Genomic DNA, 18557 nt, shown 5'->3' on the forward strand with positions numbered 1-18557 from the left:
TTTTTTAATATTCAACTCAAATATATTAGTTAAAATCAATTTTTTATTATATTTATAAATATAATAATTAAATTGATTTTAATTTTATATGATTTAAAATATAAAATTATTTTTCGTGCATTGTGGGGATGTAGATGCTAGTTCCTATAAATATAGATAAGTCTTTTTAAGAAATAAAATTAATTTAATTTGATTTGTTGACCGCGTTATCAAACTATGACGATCCGAATATGGTTCACCAAAATGGGCCCCAATGCAAAACGTTCATCAGATATTCAGATCCAAAAATTGAAATTATATTATTGTTTCCCCAAATTTTCAATTCAAATTCTCCCTCTTCTCTCCTCCAACGGCTACTCCCTCTCTCTCTACTGTCCAATTCTTCTCTCTCTCTCTCTCTCCTCAGACACAGAACCTCTTTCACCATACTTCAATCTTCTGAATGAAGAATTCCATGACGCCTAGAAATCAAATCATGAGAGAGAATCATGAAAATGTCGCAGCATCCCCGAACCCTAAATCGAAGCCGACCACACCAAACCCTAATCGGAAGCACAAATCCAGCAAAGAGAACGCACCTCCGACGCCAGCGTCAGATCCGAATTCAATGACGTCATCTCCAGCAGCCGCCAAGATGAAGAGCCCACTTCCACCGCGCCCACCGCTAAAGCGCAAGCTCAGCGTCGAGTCTGTGGCACCTGATAACCCTGCGCCTGCCGCGAATTTATTGGATTCCGGCGTGAAGGTGCGAATTTATTGTGTTTGACTGCATTTTCCTATCTATGAGTGTGTAACTGAAGAGGCTGCCGCTAAGTTGTGGGATTTTGTAAACTATAGGTAATTGTTCGCGTGAGACCACCAAACAATGAGGAAGAAGACGGAGGAGGTGTAGTTCAGAAAAAAACCCAAGATTCTTTAACAATATCAGGTCAAACATTTACGTTTGACTCCATAGCTGATATTCATTCAAAACAGGCAAGATCTACCTCCCGTTGACCATTTTTCTTGTTGAACTAAGCTGGCAACGACAAGAAAAGTTGAATATGAATAACTGATGAAACTTTGTTTCGGAATATTTGTTCCAGGGTGACATATTCGAGCTTGTAGGTGCACCACTTGTCGAGAATTGTCTTGCAGGGTTTAATAGCTCTGTCTTTGCTTATGGACAGGTATCTTCATTTCCACTTCTGGAATTTCTGTTAGATACTTCTTCAAAAAATACATACAGCTTACTCTGTATGAACTATTTGTGCATACTCACTTTTATACCTTTAAATCAATTGATTTATCAGACTGGAAGTGGAAAGACGTACACAATCTGGGGTGCATCCAATGCCTTGTTGGATGAAGATGGGCAAGGCCTAGCGCCACGTGTATTTCAGAGACTCTTCGAACGGATTGATGAGGTTGCTTCCTGATTATTTACTGCAGCAAATTCGTAGAACTCTATTTATGGTTATTTTCCTGATTTATCAAACATGTAATATCTTTTCATTGCAGGAACAGCACAAGCAAGCCGACAGAAACCTGGTCTATATGTGTCGCTGCTCTTTCCTTGAGGTAGGTCATTATAATATGTTCTATTTTCTGCAGAATACTATCTAAACTTTTTTCATTACCTAATCTAAATTTAATGTGAACAGATCTATAATGAACAAATAACGGATTTATTGGATCCAAGTCAGAAGAATCTTCAGGTAAAGTCACATATAATTTTTGAAAAACTTTTGTCTGTAGCCAATTATCTATATGTCATTCTTTTGTTGCCTTTCTCATTTCAGATTAGAGAAGATGCTAAAACTGGTGTTTACGTTGAAAATTTAAGAGAGGAGTGTGTATCATCAATGAAGGATGTGTCGCAACTGCTGATAAAGGTTCAGTGATGCTTTTTGGAGTCTTCATCTTGATAACCTATTTTCAGTATGCTAAGGATATAATACAGGCTGTTTCAGCCTTTTAGGGAATCATGCATTTGATTGGTTTCTATTCTTGTGAATATTTCTGGAAACTGGTTGTACCTATCAAATAACTGTGGTGTTACTATTTACAGAAGAAAGCATAGACAAAAGCATGCAAACTATTTTGGAAGGGAAAAGGGCAAAATTTTGAATGACCCTCTCATTCTCAATATCCAGAGCAGCCTGGTGCTTTTTATGTGCATAAAAATGTTGCAATGAGAAATGGGAATGCTGGCCTAAGATTTAATTTGATTTTAATTCTTTTATGAACAAGTAAATCATGGGCATTGAAGTAAAATGTGGACGATTTGAGAGTTTAAAGTTTTATATCTGAGCTAGCCACGCTAAGATGAAAGTTCTCCTCAGTTTGTTGGGAATGAGTTCCTCAACTTCAGCTACTATATATTACTATAAGATATGTTTGAAGCAAGTTTTCTTAGGGTGCTTGAATGCAATGTCTGAACTGCAGAAAATTCCTGAAGGCTGTACGTCTAATCTAGATCACCAATTAATAGACAAGTCAACTATTGTCAATGATCCCTTTACCAAAGAAAAAGGCTGCTATTTCATACTTTTGTCTTAATCTTTCTCTAGCTTCACATTCAAAGATTGATGGTTTTCAGTTTTTCTTTAGACCTTGAGAATTATTTAATCCTTATGTAAAATGAATACTTTGTTGACATTCCTCTCATTTGTATGCTTATTGTCAGGGATTATCAAACCGGAGAACCGGCGCAACATGTGTAAATGCTGAAAGTTCTCGTTCTCACAGTGTTTTCACTTGTGTAGTTGAATCACGTGGCAAGGTAGTCAATCCTTGAATTGAAAATTGTGTTCCACTTGTTGAAGTTAAAAGTAGTCCATCTTGAATTTTTGAGAGTTGATGAATAAATGATAAATTTTCCATGGCTCTGCAAGACACTAAAAATTCATAACTTGTTTTCTCTTTGTTTCTTTTGATTGATCAATCACCTGTTGCTTGAGATATTCTGCTAAACTTGAACTTATCTTATATTTATTACAGAGTGCAGCTGATGGTTTAACCCGGTTGAAAATGAGCAGAATCAATTTTGTTGATCTTGCTGGATCTGAGAGACAAAAGCAAACAGGTGCAGCTGGAGAACGCTTGAAGGAAGCAGGGAATATTAATCGTTCGCTTTCACAGCTAGGGTATGGATTTCAGTATTAGTCATTTGGCCATTCCCTAAAAACAGTGTTTCAATTTTGTTATTGTACATTGGATGATTTTTAGGTTAACGTGTGTATAGACTAGGTACTGATCACTGTCTTATTTACACACCTGAGACATTAATCATGTTTGTTTAAGGCAGCTAGGCACATATTTGTTCGTTGATTCTAGGCCGCATATGTGCTTTTTTTACTCATGATTCCATGGTTATCATCTTTTTATTACAAACATTACCTCATGTTTTGTGTATTCAATTGTCATTTGTCTAACGTCCATTAGTATTACTGTAAGTTGAGTTTATATCAGTTATTATATGGCTGACTGTGTTTCCATTGGGGATTGTAGGAATTTGATAAATATTCTAGCAGAAGTTTCCCAGAAAGGAAAACAAAGGCACATCCCCTACAGAGATTCAAAGTTGACTTTCCTGCTGCAGGAATCACTAGGAGGGAATGCAAAGTTGGCAATGATATGTGCCATTTCTCCATCTCAAAGGTGATTTCTGGGGCCTCTGTATTAGTTCTAAGATGAAAGACAAATCTATGTGTTTATGTTCTCCATTTCCAGAAAAAAAGGGGAGCTGTACCTTTGTATGTTTAAATGGAGTTGGGTACAACCCAACCCCACAAGAAAAGGAAAATCCTAAGTTGCTTGTGATGTTTAATTACCTGTATTACTTATATACGTAATTTACTTTTGGCAGCTGTCTGAGTGAGACTCTCAGTACTCTACGATTTGCCCAACGAGCTAAGGCAATCAAGAATAAAGCAATCATTAATGAGGAGATGCAGGAAGATGTAAATGTCTTGAGAAAAGTCATTCGGCAATTGAGGGATGAATTACACCGAATGAAGGCCAATCACGATCAAACTGGTCAAACTGGAGCTTATGCAACTGGATGGAGTGCAAGGAGAAGTTTAAATCTCCTAAGATTTAGCCTCAACCGGCCAATGATGTTGCCTCATGTTGAGGATGATAGTGATGAAGAAATGGAAATAGTAGATACAGACGAGGCAATGCCTTTGATCCGTGAAGAAACATGTGCCTCATCTCCTGAACGAGGTTCTGAAGATGCAGATGTCAACATGGAAGATGAATCGTTTGAAACTGTTGACAAGGATAAATCTATTGTCAAAAGCCATAGGATAACAGGGCACCCAGAGATATCTCCTGAGATTAAGTCAGAGAAACCATCTGAGAAGGGTTTGGGTGGACAGCCTGAAAATGGAGAAGTTACATCCTTAGTTTGTGAAAATTTGCCTGATAATGATCTATCAGTTAATCCAGTGAATCGATGCACCTCGCTGAAATCTTTAGAAGATAGAGAGACATGTGATATATCCACAAAATGCACTGAAGATGCTGCTACTGCTTCTGATCTTGGTATTATTCCAATTGATGTGCCACCTGTTCTAAAGTCACCCATTCCTAGTGTTTCGCCCAGAGTGACCAGTAGCAGGAAAAGTCTTAGGTCCTCATCGACCATAACTGCTTCTCAGAGTAACTTCAATGCTGCAAATGAATCTATTGCAAAGCCTACCAATAACATCCTTTTGAATTCTCAATCTACTCGCAAATCTTGCTTCGCATCCACCGAACAATTAGCTGCTACGCTCCACCATGGACTTGAAATAATCCAGAGTCAGCGCCTTACTCCTGCAATGCGACGGTCATCATTTAGATTCTCTTGCATGCCAGCTGATTTTAAAGCAGTCATACCTGTTGTTAAAGTTGATGTGGGTGTTCAAACTCTTTCCCATGATGGGAAATCAATAGACAATGACACAGGAGAATTCCTATGCAGCAAGTGCATGATTAGAAACTGCGAGCAAGATGCCGTAAATAATGATGATGTCCAAGATATGCAGCTAGTAGCTATTAATTCATCATCGCGTGGTACATGCAACAAACTAGTTCCAAAAGTATGTCAGCTGGTCACTGGTTCATCTTTTACATCTTTTTATTTTTGCATTTTCTTACATGTGCTGTTCAATCATCTTTCAGGCAGTGGAAAAGGTGTTGGCTGGAGCTATCCGCAGAGAGATGGCATTGGAAGAGATATGTTCAAAACAAACTTCTGAGATCATGCAGCTTAGTCGTTTGGTATGTTTGTCAAGTAATCTGGGATACACTATTCAAGTTGCAACTTAGTTTAAAACAGATTTTTATTCCTGGACATTTATCAGGTCCAACAATATAAACATGAGAGAGAGTGCAATGCCATAATTGGTCAAACTCGTGAAGATAAAATTGCTCGGCTTGAGAGCCTGATGGATGGAATATTAACCACTGAGGAGTTCATGGAGGAGGAACTCTTGTCATTAACTCATGAACATAAGGTACAATAATATAGTTCCTTGAAGTGAATTGGAATATGGAAATATTTATGCTAATTCATATGTGGACTTATATTTGCAGATTCTTCAGGAAAAATATGATAATCATCCAGATGTTTTAAGAACACAAGTTGAGTTTAAAAGAGTTCAAGATGAATTGGAAAGATATCAAAATTTCTTTGATTTAGGTGAGAGGGATGTTTTGTTGGAAGAGATACAAGACTTAAGAGTTCAGCTCCAATATTATCTGGATTCTTCAGCGAAGATGTCAAAACGAGAAACCGCTCTTCTACAGCTTACTTCATGTGAGCCTAGCATTGCTCCTGGTCTGTCTGCTACTCATACAACAGAGAGTCCTGAGGAAAAACTTCAGCAGGAGAGAATCCAATGGACTGAAACAGAGAGCAAATGGATTTCTCTTGTAGATGAACTTAGAATGGAACTTGAAGCCAATCGTTCAATCTGTCAACGGCAAAAGCAAGAACTGGATATGGAAAAGAAGTGCTCCGAAGAGCTTAAAGAAGCAATGCAGATGGCAATGGAAGGTCATGCACGGATGCTTGAGCAATATGCTGAGCTTGAAGAGAAACACATTCAATTACTTGGCAGACATAGAAGGATTCAAGACGGAATTGAGGATGTCAAGAAAGCAGCAGCAAAGGCAGGGGTGAGAGGTGCCGAATCAAAGTTTATCAATGCTCTAGCAGCAGAAATTTCAGTGCTTAAAGTGGAAAGAGAAAAGGAGAGGCGGCACTTTAGAGATGAAAATAGAGGGCTTCAGGCCCAACTGAGAGATACTGCAGAAGCTGTTCAAGCGGCTGGGGAATTACTTGTGCGGCTTAAAGAAGCAGAAGAAGCCATGGCTGCTGCAGAGGTGAGTTTGGACTTTACCAACATGCTTTACTGTCCATATTCATGTGATCTTTACGTTATAATACTTTCTTTAACTTGGATGGACATAAGTTTTATCCATCTTTCAATTTGGCTTACCGAGGAAAAGTAATAGAAAAACATAAAATAAAGATGTTAAAAACCTTGTTTGTTTCCCCTTTAGTAGGTGGGTATACTTTGCCTTCAAAATATCAATGTTTCCTAAAATTGTTTTTTTCGCTATACTCGGTACTTCGCTTTTCAAAACATTGGGTCATCCATTTCTTGTGAATATTCTTCTCGTCCCTTTTTGCTTTAGGGAACTGATGAGTTTGGAGTGTATTGCTCTCTTTCTGCTCAGGGATAAACTCCACCTATCAAAAAATTGTGCAGTTTCCATAAAAGAATTTCAACTTTTGATTGTAATGCTCTGGAGTTTATTATCTGGAAATTTTGTAGCATTGATAGATGGCGACGTTAATAAAAAACTCCTGTGTTAAGAAATGGCTTACCATCAGAACTTCTTGCTATTATGAACTTGGACTTGCATAATTTTTTGAATACAATGTCACTTGAGTTTGATTATATTGCTACGCCCCCCTTAATGTACACTAGATTTTCAAATTATTTTTCTATACTAATTAAAAGGGGAAAAATTCTTTTGGCAAGTCATAATTAGAGTGTGTTATCAATCTCTCTAGGACTATTATCGTATATCTAGTGAATTTTGATGATCAGTTTCCTCTCACATTGTGTACCTAGAGTGTGTTAAGATTAAATGTATTCCTTGGAGTAATCAACTGTCAGCAAACTTGTTCGCTGTATTGTTGCTGAACATTGCATGTTCTCCCATTAGTTTTTACATGATTCATCGTGTAGACATAATCTCAAACACGACATGCATACAAGAAATTTACATGCTTGTGAACATGCAGAAACGAGCTATAGTGGCGGAGCTGGAGACTGAGAATGCCTACAAAGAGATTGAGAAATTAAATAAGTTGCTAGTAGCCCCCCACTTGCCTGAAGATAAATATGCTGGCGTCGAAAATCATGGAGCTGATGACGACCAGCAATGGCGAGAGGAATTCGCGCCATCTTATGGTGTCGAAGAAGAGCCCCCGTCATGGTTTTCAGGTTATGACCGTTGCAACATATAGAAGTCATAAATTCTTTTCGCTAAGATGGCATTGTGTGGTCCATTGTTGTATGTAACACAGTTTGTCAGATATATATAAAAATGTACCCCTTGCGTGACCCAACAATACGAAATCTTGGCAAATTCATTTGAAATTTGAAATATGTTGATATATTTACTGCTTGTGTTGATGTGAATTGAGGGACAGAGCCGACCTCTGTGATGGTGAGAGTGAGAGGAAATGCAATGTTTGTATGGTATGGATAGTGTGGGCCTAATTAGTGAGACAAATGGGACATGTTGAGAGATGCAGAAAACGAACATGATGTTAAGTGGATGAGATATATCATTTATTTGTTGGCTTTTATGTCAATTAGATAGGGGGCAATTTTCAAGTGGTTCACAGATTCACAGCAACACAATATACTCTTGTGTATCCAACTCATGTATAGCAGTTGCAGACCATAAAACACCTCCCTTGTGCCATTGTCTCTCTATGAGAGAGAGAGAGAGACATTTCAGCCACTAGTCTTCTTAGCTCTAGCTTATGCAACTCCATCGCCAGGGATTCTTTGGCTGCTTCATTTCAACAAAATACAATATCCAATTTTCTTGTTTCTGGGAAGAAAACTCTAAATAAATATTTTATTTTTTTGTGTTGGGCTCGAAAAGAAAAAGAAATCAGTGTGAATGGAAGTGAAAGTGACTTACGATGTGACACCGACTGGCCAGTAAATGAACAATGTCAATTGTTATGAGGCCCTAAAATTTTTGGTCCCGTCTCTCCAGCTTCAAGCCTTATCGAATAATAATTCTAAAACAAAAGAAATATACATGTCTTTCCAATTTATTACTACATCACTATTCATGCAGCATTCCTTTTGTAATTCTTACACTCCAAGTTTTTAGGTTATTTATTTCCTCTCTCTCTCTCGTAAAAATCGCATCGGAGTAATTCCAGTTACTATGAAAGTAGTAATGTGACATGTATATGCGTTCGATTTGAATTATTATTTGTTGATGATGATTATAATTGCATATCTATAGATTAAAAAAGAATTAAGATCAATGACGGATCTAGAATTTTTATTGTGGGAGCATAAAATAATTATAAATATAAAATACGTTAAAAAATTACTACATAGTAATTCAAGTATATTCCTTAAAAAAGGACTACATAATAATCCAAATTTATTGAGGATTGGGAGTTTTAAGGTTTGTTTATTTATTATATAGTAAAAAAAATAAAAATAAAAATGTGGGGGCACATGCATCGTCCCTGTTAAGTTGAAGATTGAAGGAGCAAGTTGTAAGGTTGTTAGCTAAGTAACTAAATTCTCAATAGAAACTTGTTTACCTATTCATGGATGTTGATCCTTCACAAATCAAACCACATAAATCTTTTTCCATTCAACTTTACATTCATGCAACTTAGATTTTAGAATTTAGTTCTTGTTGTGCTAGCTTCGGCGAATGCGATCGAATTAGTTGTTGATTCATAACAATTACCTCTATAGTTGTCGAATCAGTTGTTCTATTATTATTATTATTAGGAAAAATATCATAATATACCTCTATATTTGAACTTTTTCACAATTATATCTCAATCTATGCGAAACTATTATTATTATTATTTATTATTATTATTATTATTATTATAAAATTGTTGTATCAATTCTGACCAATATCAATTGTCGAAAATGACAACATTATAAGAATCCACTTGACTTTCGTTTAAAAATTTCCAATTCAGTTTTCTAATCACGTTTGTGGAGTTAAGGTTACGTTAACTCTTCGACATTGAACTGAAGCGTCATATTAATGTTTGATCGAAAAATTAGTTTGGGGGCTTTTTGTAATTCAAGTCAATGGGATTTTGATCGTGGCCTGAATTGCAATACTCATAATCGAATTCGTCGGAATTAATGCCGTAATTAAAAAAAAAATGATTGTTTACTAATAAGAAAAAATTGTTTTCTTTTAGAACCAAGAAAAAATTGTTAACATCAATTATAGTATAGATAGTAATTTATAATTTTACATTCGTTCAAATATAATTGTGAAAAGTTTAAAAATTGGGAGAAGTATGATATTTTCCGTTATTATATGATAAAATTTGTGCTATATTTACGTAGGAGACTCGTGTAGAATGAACATAAAATCCTGTACTAAACTGAGTTGATGCTAACTCTTCAACTAAAATGTAGTTAGACTATGAAGAGAGAGAGAGAGAGAGAGAGAGAGAGAGAGAGAGAGAGAGAGAGAGTGATTGGTAATAATTGTGGGTAGAAACCGGAAATGATGATATGGTTGGTAAACAAAATGATAATAATGTAAGATTTGAGTTGAGTTGATGGTGGAGTAAGTGGTGTGCTTTCTTTTTAACAAATCAAGTATTTACTGATGTGACATTATTAAAAACATAAGTATATTGATATGTATTAATCGTCTAAAATCACAAAATTTTATTCGATTTTGTAACTATAGTATGACAATATCCGACAAAATAATATCATTCCGACCAAGTAAAGAGATAGTGTCTCCGAGGGACACCAAGCGGTGCGATTATGTGTGTGAACAGTGAAGTTTCGGGTTCAAACCCCATTGTTCCCCCTTTCCAACTATTAGATGAACAAACACATAAGTTCAAATATTATAAATCCCACTATTGAACCATGCTCGATATTAGATGAACAACTTCGATATTAAATGAACAAGCACGCTAGATTGGATGTTCGTTTACTACAACAAGCACGCATTATTACCTTCTTTTGTTAAACCATTGCCGGAAAGTCGTGAAGTGTTACTGGTTCGCTTCCTATGCGATCTGCAACATATTATGTTTTTATTAGTTCATCCAAATTCAATGTTATTATTACTTAGTTTAATGAACAAACATTATGTTATATGAACAATATCATATCACTTAACTCAGACCTTTATTTGATGAACAAACATAATGTCACACTTATAATGCTACATACATGAACAATGTCTTATAATGAACAAATTTTTTCACCACTAATACGCGTAGACAAATCATATACTCAAAACACCAAGTTTAGCAATAATATGCAGATCCCAAGTCCAATTTGTGGTTAAAAAAAAAGGAACGAAGTTTCAAAAGTCGAAAGATGAGTGTCTCAAAGCGAAAAGGATTAACAAATCAAACAAGGAATGTAAAAAAATATTGAACTTGTTCTCAGATCTGAAGAGGAACAGGCGGCATCAGAGGTTGAAACACTAGACTAGCGCAAATTGAGAAGAGACATATTAAAATAAGAAATAAGAGCAATTTTTAATGTATGAATTTTATGTAGAACACGTATGAATTCGCTGTATAAAGGTATGAATTGTGAAAAATAAATTTTTGCTACCTTTGGGATTCGAACTCAGGACCATAAATCCATCCAACAGGATTATGAATCAACTGTAGATCTTGATGATCTAAGGGCTGAAAATGATTCTTATTTTATATCTTAATAAATGCTCTTATTTTAGCCCTTCCCTATATATATATATATATATATATATATATAGGGGTGGGCTAGAATAAAAATACTCTTAAGTGTATAAAATATAAACGTTTTTTAATGTACGAATTTTATCCAATAGGGTTACGAATTCATCCAACATGGTTACGAATTGCGAAAAATAAATTTTTGTTACCTTTGGGATTCGAACTCAGGACCACAAATTCATCCAACAGGATTACGAATCAACCGTAGATCTTGATGATCTAAGGGCTGAAAATCATTTATATTTTATACACTTAAAAGTGTTTTTATTCTAGCCATCCCCTATATATATAGAGAAGGGTTCAACAGAGAAGCTAAATATTGTGGAGAATAGAGAATTCGTAAAATAAAAACGAACAGATCTATAATTTTAATGAACAGATCAATGTACCGCATGAACAGCAATTTGCCCCGGGTTCGAATCCTGCTGGTGGCGAGTTTTTCTATATTTTTACTAAATACGTCTGTTCATTAGTTATGTTGATCTGTTCGTAAACTATATAGATTTGTTCATGATGAATAAAAAGATAATTCTCTGTTGAACTCAACCCATATATATATATATATATATATATATATATATATATATATATATAGGGGATGTCTACAGTGAAAACACTTTTTAAAATATAAATATAAACGTTTTTTAATGTACGAATTTTATCCAACAGGGTTACGAATTCATCCAAAATGGTTACGAATTGTAAAAAAAAAATTTTGCTACCTTTGATATTCGAACCCAGGACCACGAATTCATCCAACAAGGCTATGAATCAACCGTAGATCTTGATGATCTAAAAGCTGAAAATTATTTATATTTTATATTTTAAGAAGTGATTTTATTTTAGCCATTCCCTATATATATATATATATATAATATTTGACTCAGTCACACTCAATTAAATTTTTAAAACTTGTATCATTCTCTAAGAGTAGACATTGTAGATACAAATAAAGTACAACTTGAAAACAATGTTGCAATTGCAAAAAGAACAATAATTCAACTCATTGTCAGATAAATTACTTTAAACACAACAATAAATCTTGAAATCAAATTTCGAACTTTGAATATACTATGATACACATGACATTACCACAATATTAAAGTCACAAATTAGTATTTAATCGTGATAGTATGTAAAAAGAATTTGAACCTTGTCAAATTTCGATTATTCATATCGTAAAAAAATTTACTCGTAAATTATACTATATTTTTCATTTCGATTTTACAATTGAAATTTCTGATTAAATTAGAATTGAGTTGTTGCCCACGTAGCATATTTATGTGTGCATGGCATACGCGTGACATTAGTATGGCTGAATTATGAAACAACTTACGTAATTAGTAATTAGGGCTCGAAAGAAGTCACAAAATGCTAATAAGATGTAGCTGAAGTGGCAAAGTTGAGGCCTTAAAGACTCTCCTTTGTGAGAGGTTCTCGAGTTCAATTTCCACATTTTTTCACTTTTGTGTGATGTAGATATCCCCAAAAAAAATGGTGTAATTTTCACATTTTTCCACTTTTGTGTGATGCATAGATCCCGAAAAAAGAAGCCACAAAACGTTAATATTATCCCCTAAACCTTAATCAAAATTTAATTTACTGCAGAAAAGGATAAACTTACACCTATATTACAAATTTGATGGTGTTCTTGAAGAACTAGACATGACGAAATCTTGAAAAACCCACAAACTTAAGCTCTCCTTCATCTCAATCTCTATGTTCCAATCACATGAATTTTCTTAAAAATCATTTTCAGGAAAAACGACGTTGTTTTGATAAATAAAGAGCAATATTGTTTTGTTCCTCGTTCAATTTGATCACCTCGAATTTTCAAATCATTATGTCAGCATCAATTTTAGGGTAAATGATCTCAATTGCGAAATCAAAATCGTATAATAATTTACGAACAAAATTTATAGGCAAAACTAAAATTTAGCCAAATTGTGATAAATTAGAAACTACTATCCCTTGAAAAAAAAAAAAAAAGGACATACATAAACAAACCAAAACCAATAACAATTGTTTCTTAAGTTGACAGAAAAGAAGAAAGGGACATAAAGTGAAGTTCGTTTGATTGTAGGAAGAGTGACAGCCTGGTAGCATTCCCAACCTTTTAATTTCAATTTCAATTTTAATTTTTCTATATAATAATGATTTTCCATCTTAATTAACTCCACAAGAAAGAAACATATAACATCAATCTCTCTCACTCATTGTGGACCCTTTTTTGGTTCGTTATATCCGGAGTAATTCATGGAAATGAATCTACCACTCCTTTTTTTTATTTGCCCCCTTTAATACTTAAACTTTTAATCTTTGATTGACTTAATTTACTGATAATAGTATTGATTGAAATCTTTTTTCACCTACCATCTTGACTTAATAATAAAGATATGATCCTTCTTTTCATCACATAACTTGATCCTATGGTTAAATATTTTCTCCCCCATACTAGTATGATTTTTTCAGCATTATATAGTTCCACAGAGATTCTGAATTAATGGATGGTACCAAATTTTCTTGATGTTTTAATAAAGCAAATCTTTTAAAAGTAAGAAGTTAATCGATTCTGTTGAAGATTAATTATTCAGCCTGTTTGGTATACTAATATTATACTGTTAATGTGGAATATTTATATATAGCTGTAAAGGTGAATTGATTGTTCCAACTGTTGAGTATCAATTTATTATTAATGGAGAATAAGTATGCTTGCACGCACTTCTTAAAATCCAGTTAATGGCAGCCCATTTTTTAGGTACCAAAAAGCAACTTAGGTAACTTTTCCTTTAGTGTTAATAGGTAAAACTATTCACTTTTAATTATGTGTACGTCAAAATTATTTATTTTTAAGTGAATAATCTTTGAATACGATACTAACCAGTTAATTCATTTGTTTTGACCGTCTATGTCAAAATACTACTGATCTTCATACAAATTGTCGGAGGACTTATTTGTCCATTCACATAAACATGAGTATTTTCTAGGTATTATAAAAGTAAATATTTCCTACATACTCCTGTTCCATAAGAGGGAGTTCATTTGGGAGATGTCACGGGTTTTAATAAATGTTTGTTAGATAATATGTTGTGTGTCGAAAATAATCTATTACTTTTTAAAACAAGTGATAATGTATGGGGTTATGTCCAAAATGAGAGTGATACTTTTTTAAGAATCTGACGAAAATGAAAGTGATAATCTGAATCTTTATGCGTAGAATAAGATTATTGAAGAAAATAGAAGGAAATATTCCTTTAACAAAAGACAAACAAACTCAAAATTCTTTAGAAATTTGAGAATGTTAAAAATGGAAATTGAAAAAATACATAGATTTCTGGAAAAGATGGACCGGACCCTGAGAGAGTTGTCTGTGGAGGTAGAAAAAGAGTTGGAATAGAAAAAAAAAAGTCTCTTCTGATTCCTTGGCCACCTCAGAAATTCACCATTGACAACCTGGCTGTATTAAGATTACTACTTCCATCATAAATTTCTTTAAAAAAAAAAGATGGTAAACGGTAAAGGCAGAAGAAATAAATGAATGTGGAAGGTGATTTTGGATTCCAGCTCAATGTTGCAAACATGTAATTTCTCAACATAAACCAAATCAATTTCAAGAAGACATTTTGTCCACACTAACAGCTGTTTACGAGTATAACAAATCTAATCTTGTACAACTCACAAGATTTTATGGTTTCCATCACAAGCCCCACTATCAGAATATGACATTTCTGGGGAGCAAATTGAAATTCAAATTTCATTTCATTCAACTATAATAATTGCACCAAATTAATCATAAATTCTTCTTCTCCACTAGGAGGAAATTAAAAGAATTATTACATGGAAGATTGATTGTCTTGTCTCTACATCAACCCTTAAACACACTTGTTAAGAAACACAAAAGAATAATAACAAGACATGTTACATTTGATTTGACTTTCACATTCTGGTGCTCTAATTAGTTTTGTTGATTTCACATTCCTTCCAAAAAAATTGATAATCATATCAAAATACAAACAAGGGGGAAGGCTCCATTTTCTGTCACCATTTCTATAGCTTCAAAAAAGCTAACAGTTTTTTCCCACTATATACAGAAGCCACTCTCACTTGGGGCCTCAAATTGAATAGAAATTAAGAATGGTGTATGAATCCATTATAGCTCAACTTTCATTTGAGCAGTGGGAAGAATCCCTGCACATATTATAACATAACATGTATCAAAATTTCAACCTTTCAAACATATTTCACACCAAATATCACTAACCAACCTTGAAAATTTTGCATCTGGCCAAATCCCATCTGCACAATGCTATGCAGATCATCTTCCCAAAACGATGAAACCTATAGACCAAGAGACCATATTAGTACAAAATTCCCTATTCTTAATACAATTGGATCAAGACTCAAAAAATGCACATACTTGAGAGGCAGCATCACCAAAATTCTCCATTTGGTTTCTAGCTGCAGCATTGCTAGGCGCGAAAGGCGCCTCGTTCCCACATGGGATCGACTGAGATTGAAACGGATAGCCATCCGATGAGTACACGCCATGAGGCAACGAGCCACGAGACTGAAACATCTGCAGCATTCCCATTCAAATTAGCCTCACTTCAAAGTTGGATGATTCTTTAAAAATGTTGCTACTTACATCCTTAGACATTAGTGCTTCCATGTTGAAATCCATTCTTGGATTCACAGTAGCCAGCTTCATTGAAAGGAACTACACAATAACATAGGCAATACAATTTAAAAACTGCACAATAACATAGGCAATACAATGGCATATTCTTGATTCTTGGAAGTATTTTTTTACCTCAACTTGCCGCTGTAAAGACTGCACATAATTAATGATCTCATCAAGCATAACGGCTTTCCCAGTCACCTACAGAAGCACTTTTTCTCAGAAATTTATACTATAAGTAACAAAATTCAATTTGTCTGAATCTAAACAGAATTACCTTATTGCAACCTGGTACAAGATCTTGTAGCGCTTTCATCCTCTCACTGATCTTCTCTCTACGAACCTAAGCAACACAAGATGCGTTTTGTGTCAGTTGATATAAAGGGGAAGGAAGGCAAGAGGGATTGATTTGATGTACATACTCTTTCTGCGAGGCTATGGGCGTCTGTAGCTTGGCCGCGTCGAGCTCGGACATGGATATAGTCCTTGGGAGGTTCTGGAAGCTTCGAATTATCCTTGGACGGCTTCTGATTGGCCTTGTCTTCTTCCGATTTGCTTCTCTTGGCGCTGGATTCGCTATTCTCCGATGCAGAAACCTGCATTGATTAGATGATGTGAGACAAATTCGGCTTCTTGGACTTAGCAGAGAGAGAATTGAAATTTACATTGGCAAGATTTGGAGCAGGGGCGGTGGTGGTGGTGTCTTTCCCCTTTCCTTTGGGAGCCGATTTTCTCTTTCTGGGATTTCCGCCATTTTCGGGAGGTGGGATCTGCTCGGAAACCGTGGAATTCTCCCTCGAATCCGCGGCATTATCCGGCGTGGAAGATCTGGAAGCCATGAAATTCTTCTCGGGAGCTTGAATTGATTCCCAGTTTTCTTGAACTGTTGGTGGCGGGGGAATCTTAGTGGGATCGAGTTCATTGAAATTCTTGTTGGCGAAGCAAGAAAATCTGGCGGCACGCTCGGCAAAGGCTGGATCAGCAGAGAAGGGAGCGAGGGTGGGAAGAGAGAGAAAGTGATTGGCTCTGTCTCTCATGATCGAGGAGAGGTTGAGCTTGGGAGGGGAATTGAGAGGGGTGCTGTAGCAAGAGGTGTTAGCACTGCTGTTGTTGTTGTTGTTGTTTCCATTGAAAGGCGAAATCTCGCCGGAATTGCAAATGCTGCCTAATCTGCCAATCAGCTCTCGCAAAACGATGTTCTCGCCATTGTTGTTGTTGTTTGAAGCAGTGGGAGATGAGACCATGGAGCTCAATGCGGACTCGAAGGGATCGTTCTGATCCACTGAATTCTCCCAATTGGGTCTGAAAAAGATGTTGCTGCTGCCCTCTTTCTCCATTCTTCGTAAAGTAAAGAAGAACAAGAAATCTTTCTTGGGATGTATAGTGTCTCGAGGTGGAGAAGTGTGCTACTTTTGGAACAAATAAGAAAACAAAAAGTCCAACACACAGAGAGAAAAGGTGATTGCTATTATGTGTTTTGATCTTTTAGTTCATTCACTTAAATGAGAGAGAATGAGGTGAGAGAAGCTGAGAAGAAGATGGTTGTAATGTGAAAAACGAAAGGAGGGGGGAGAGAGGGAGAGAGGGGAAGGAAGCAAGAAGCTAAGATAAAGAAATCAGAAATGTTTGTTTCACCTTTTTTTCAAGTGTACTAATATTATACATACTGACATACATATATGTATAGGTTTTGGTACTAGCGTATCAAAGCAACGCAAAACAATGCCCCCAAACGCCGTCGTATTCGTATGTGGGGTTAATAGGGGATTGTAACTGATTTCGATCACCGCACCTTAAACATCAAACTAGCTGCTTCTTTTTTTCAACTTTTTTTCTTTCTTAAATGGATATACTCCTGTTTTAGGGAGAAAATTAAACAGCAACTATAAATGACAAAACATTTTTTCAAGCTATTCTCGTAGAAACGTATTTCTAGTCACTTTTGATTATCATGTTTGAATTCACTTTTCATTCTCCCTTTTCCCTTTTTTCTGATATTAAATGTTTCATCATTTTTTTTTTGAAAAGTAAAATTACATAAGTTTTAGTAGGTCAAAGGGCATAACTCTATTATATATGCTCTTCTTCTTTGCACCGAGCTATATATAAGAAACATAGTGATAAATTAATGTATTTACTTTGATATGAATTGATTAATTGCAATATCATTTAATCGTCATATCCTTCAAATATTCAATACTAGATTAGCTCAAAACAACTGATGATCTTGATAGTTATGTTGGTATCGCGCCAAATGAATTCTTCAACTATGATAGAGGAATTGCTTTCCACTTCAATTCATCATTTGAGTAAGTGGATCCTTCAATTATATATTCTAAGGTATTAGAGCTTTTTCTACCTTACAAGGATTCAGAGACTCCACTTATCCTTTTAATTATGATCACTTTTTTCATACAATCTACAAACAAAGCTTTTTTTTTCAATCGGGATTGATCAGAATTAGGCTAAACATGGGCCATCACTTTTTCATCCAATCTACTTGGACTGGAAAGAGTAGTTCAGAGGTTTTGATGTATTAAACGTCATGAGAATGGACATTCTTTTGAGAATGATAATTCTTATCGCAAAAATCATACCTGCCATATATATGATTGAAATTGAACGCATGAATCATCATTTTATTTCTCCACACTGGTCCGTCACCTAAGGATATACTAATAATTTGGTGTTTATTTAAACATTTTCCTATGTTTGAGTGAGAATTGTAATATTGGAAATTAAAGTTGATATATTGATCAACTTGTTAAGCTCTATGAAATTTGTCTTTTATTTTCCTTCTTTAATTTAAGTTCTCATCCCTTATCTACATCATGTTTTTTTTTTTTTTTAGTTTTTCCATCGGAACTG

General features: G+C 35.0%; 2 protein-coding genes across 3 annotated transcripts; one reads left to right on the plus strand and one right to left on the minus strand.

Moving 5' to 3' along the window:
- Positions 1 to 283: 283 nt before the first annotated feature.
- Positions 284 to 7665, plus strand: LOC130992541 (kinesin-like protein KIN-12B). Its single transcript, XM_057917212.1, has 15 exons — positions 284 to 745; positions 838 to 975; positions 1086 to 1169; positions 1293 to 1406; positions 1501 to 1560; positions 1644 to 1697; positions 1782 to 1874; positions 2669 to 2764; positions 2983 to 3128; positions 3493 to 3642; positions 3851 to 5069; positions 5152 to 5250; positions 5334 to 5486; positions 5566 to 6357; positions 7289 to 7665. Exons 1-15 carry the CDS (start codon positions 443 to 445, stop codon positions 7511 to 7513), a joined length of 3726 nt encoding a protein of 1241 aa, XP_057773195.1. The 5' UTR covers positions 284 to 442; the 3' UTR covers positions 7514 to 7665.
- Positions 7666 to 14797: 7132 nt separating this feature from the next.
- Positions 14798 to 17415, minus strand: LOC130992615 (transcription factor bHLH78-like). Of its 2 annotated transcripts, none has more exons than XM_057917321.1 (8): positions 16355 to 17415; positions 16112 to 16285; positions 15967 to 16032; positions 15822 to 15890; positions 15657 to 15728; positions 15429 to 15587; positions 15277 to 15349; positions 14798 to 15199 (listed from the first exon to the last, which is right to left on the minus strand). In XM_057917321.1, the coding sequence occupies exons 1-8, from the start codon at positions 17024 to 17026 to the stop codon at positions 15162 to 15164; spliced, it is 1323 nt and encodes a 440-aa protein (XP_057773304.1). In that variant the 5' UTR covers positions 17027 to 17415; the 3' UTR covers positions 14798 to 15161. The 2 variants fall into 2 exon arrangements, with proteins under 2 accessions (XP_057773304.1, XP_057773305.1); XM_057917322.1 differs by having other exon boundaries at positions 15429 to 15578; positions 16355 to 17337.
- Positions 17416 to 18557: the final 1142 nt, after the last annotated feature.

Source organism: Salvia miltiorrhiza, chromosome 7 (genome assembly GCF_028751815.1).
Source record: "Salvia miltiorrhiza cultivar Shanhuang (shh) chromosome 7, IMPLAD_Smil_shh, whole genome shotgun sequence".
Taxonomy (NCBI): domain Eukaryota; kingdom Viridiplantae; phylum Streptophyta; class Magnoliopsida; order Lamiales; family Lamiaceae; genus Salvia; species Salvia miltiorrhiza.

What these genes read in the sequence shown, in the direction of transcription:
- LOC130992541 (XM_057917212.1), top strand. Translation starts at nt 443, where the DNA reads ATGAAGAATTCCATGACGCCTAGAAATCAAATCATGAGAGAGAATCAT. An exon ending in TATTGGATTCCGGCGTGAAG is followed by an intron (nt 746 to 837) that starts GTGCGAATTTAT and finishes TGTAAACTATAG; the next exon opens with GTAATTGTTCGCGTGAGACC. An exon ending in CTGATATTCATTCAAAACAG is followed by an intron (nt 976 to 1,085) that starts GCAAGATCTACC and finishes TATTTGTTCCAG; the next exon opens with GGTGACATATTCGAGCTTGT.
- LOC130992615 (XM_057917321.1), bottom strand. Translation starts at nt 17,026, where the DNA reads ATGGAGAAAGAGGGCAGCAGCAACATCTTTTTCAGACCCAATTGGGAG. An exon ending in CTGCTCCAAATCTTGCCAAT is followed by an intron (nt 16,286 to 16,354) that starts GTAAATTTCAAT and finishes TAATCAATGCAG; the next exon opens with GTTTCTGCATCGGAGAATAG. An exon ending in AAGCACTAATGTCTAAGGAT is followed by an intron (nt 15,588 to 15,656) that starts GTAAGTAGCAAC and finishes GGAATGCTGCAG; the next exon opens with ATGTTTCAGTCTCGTGGCTC.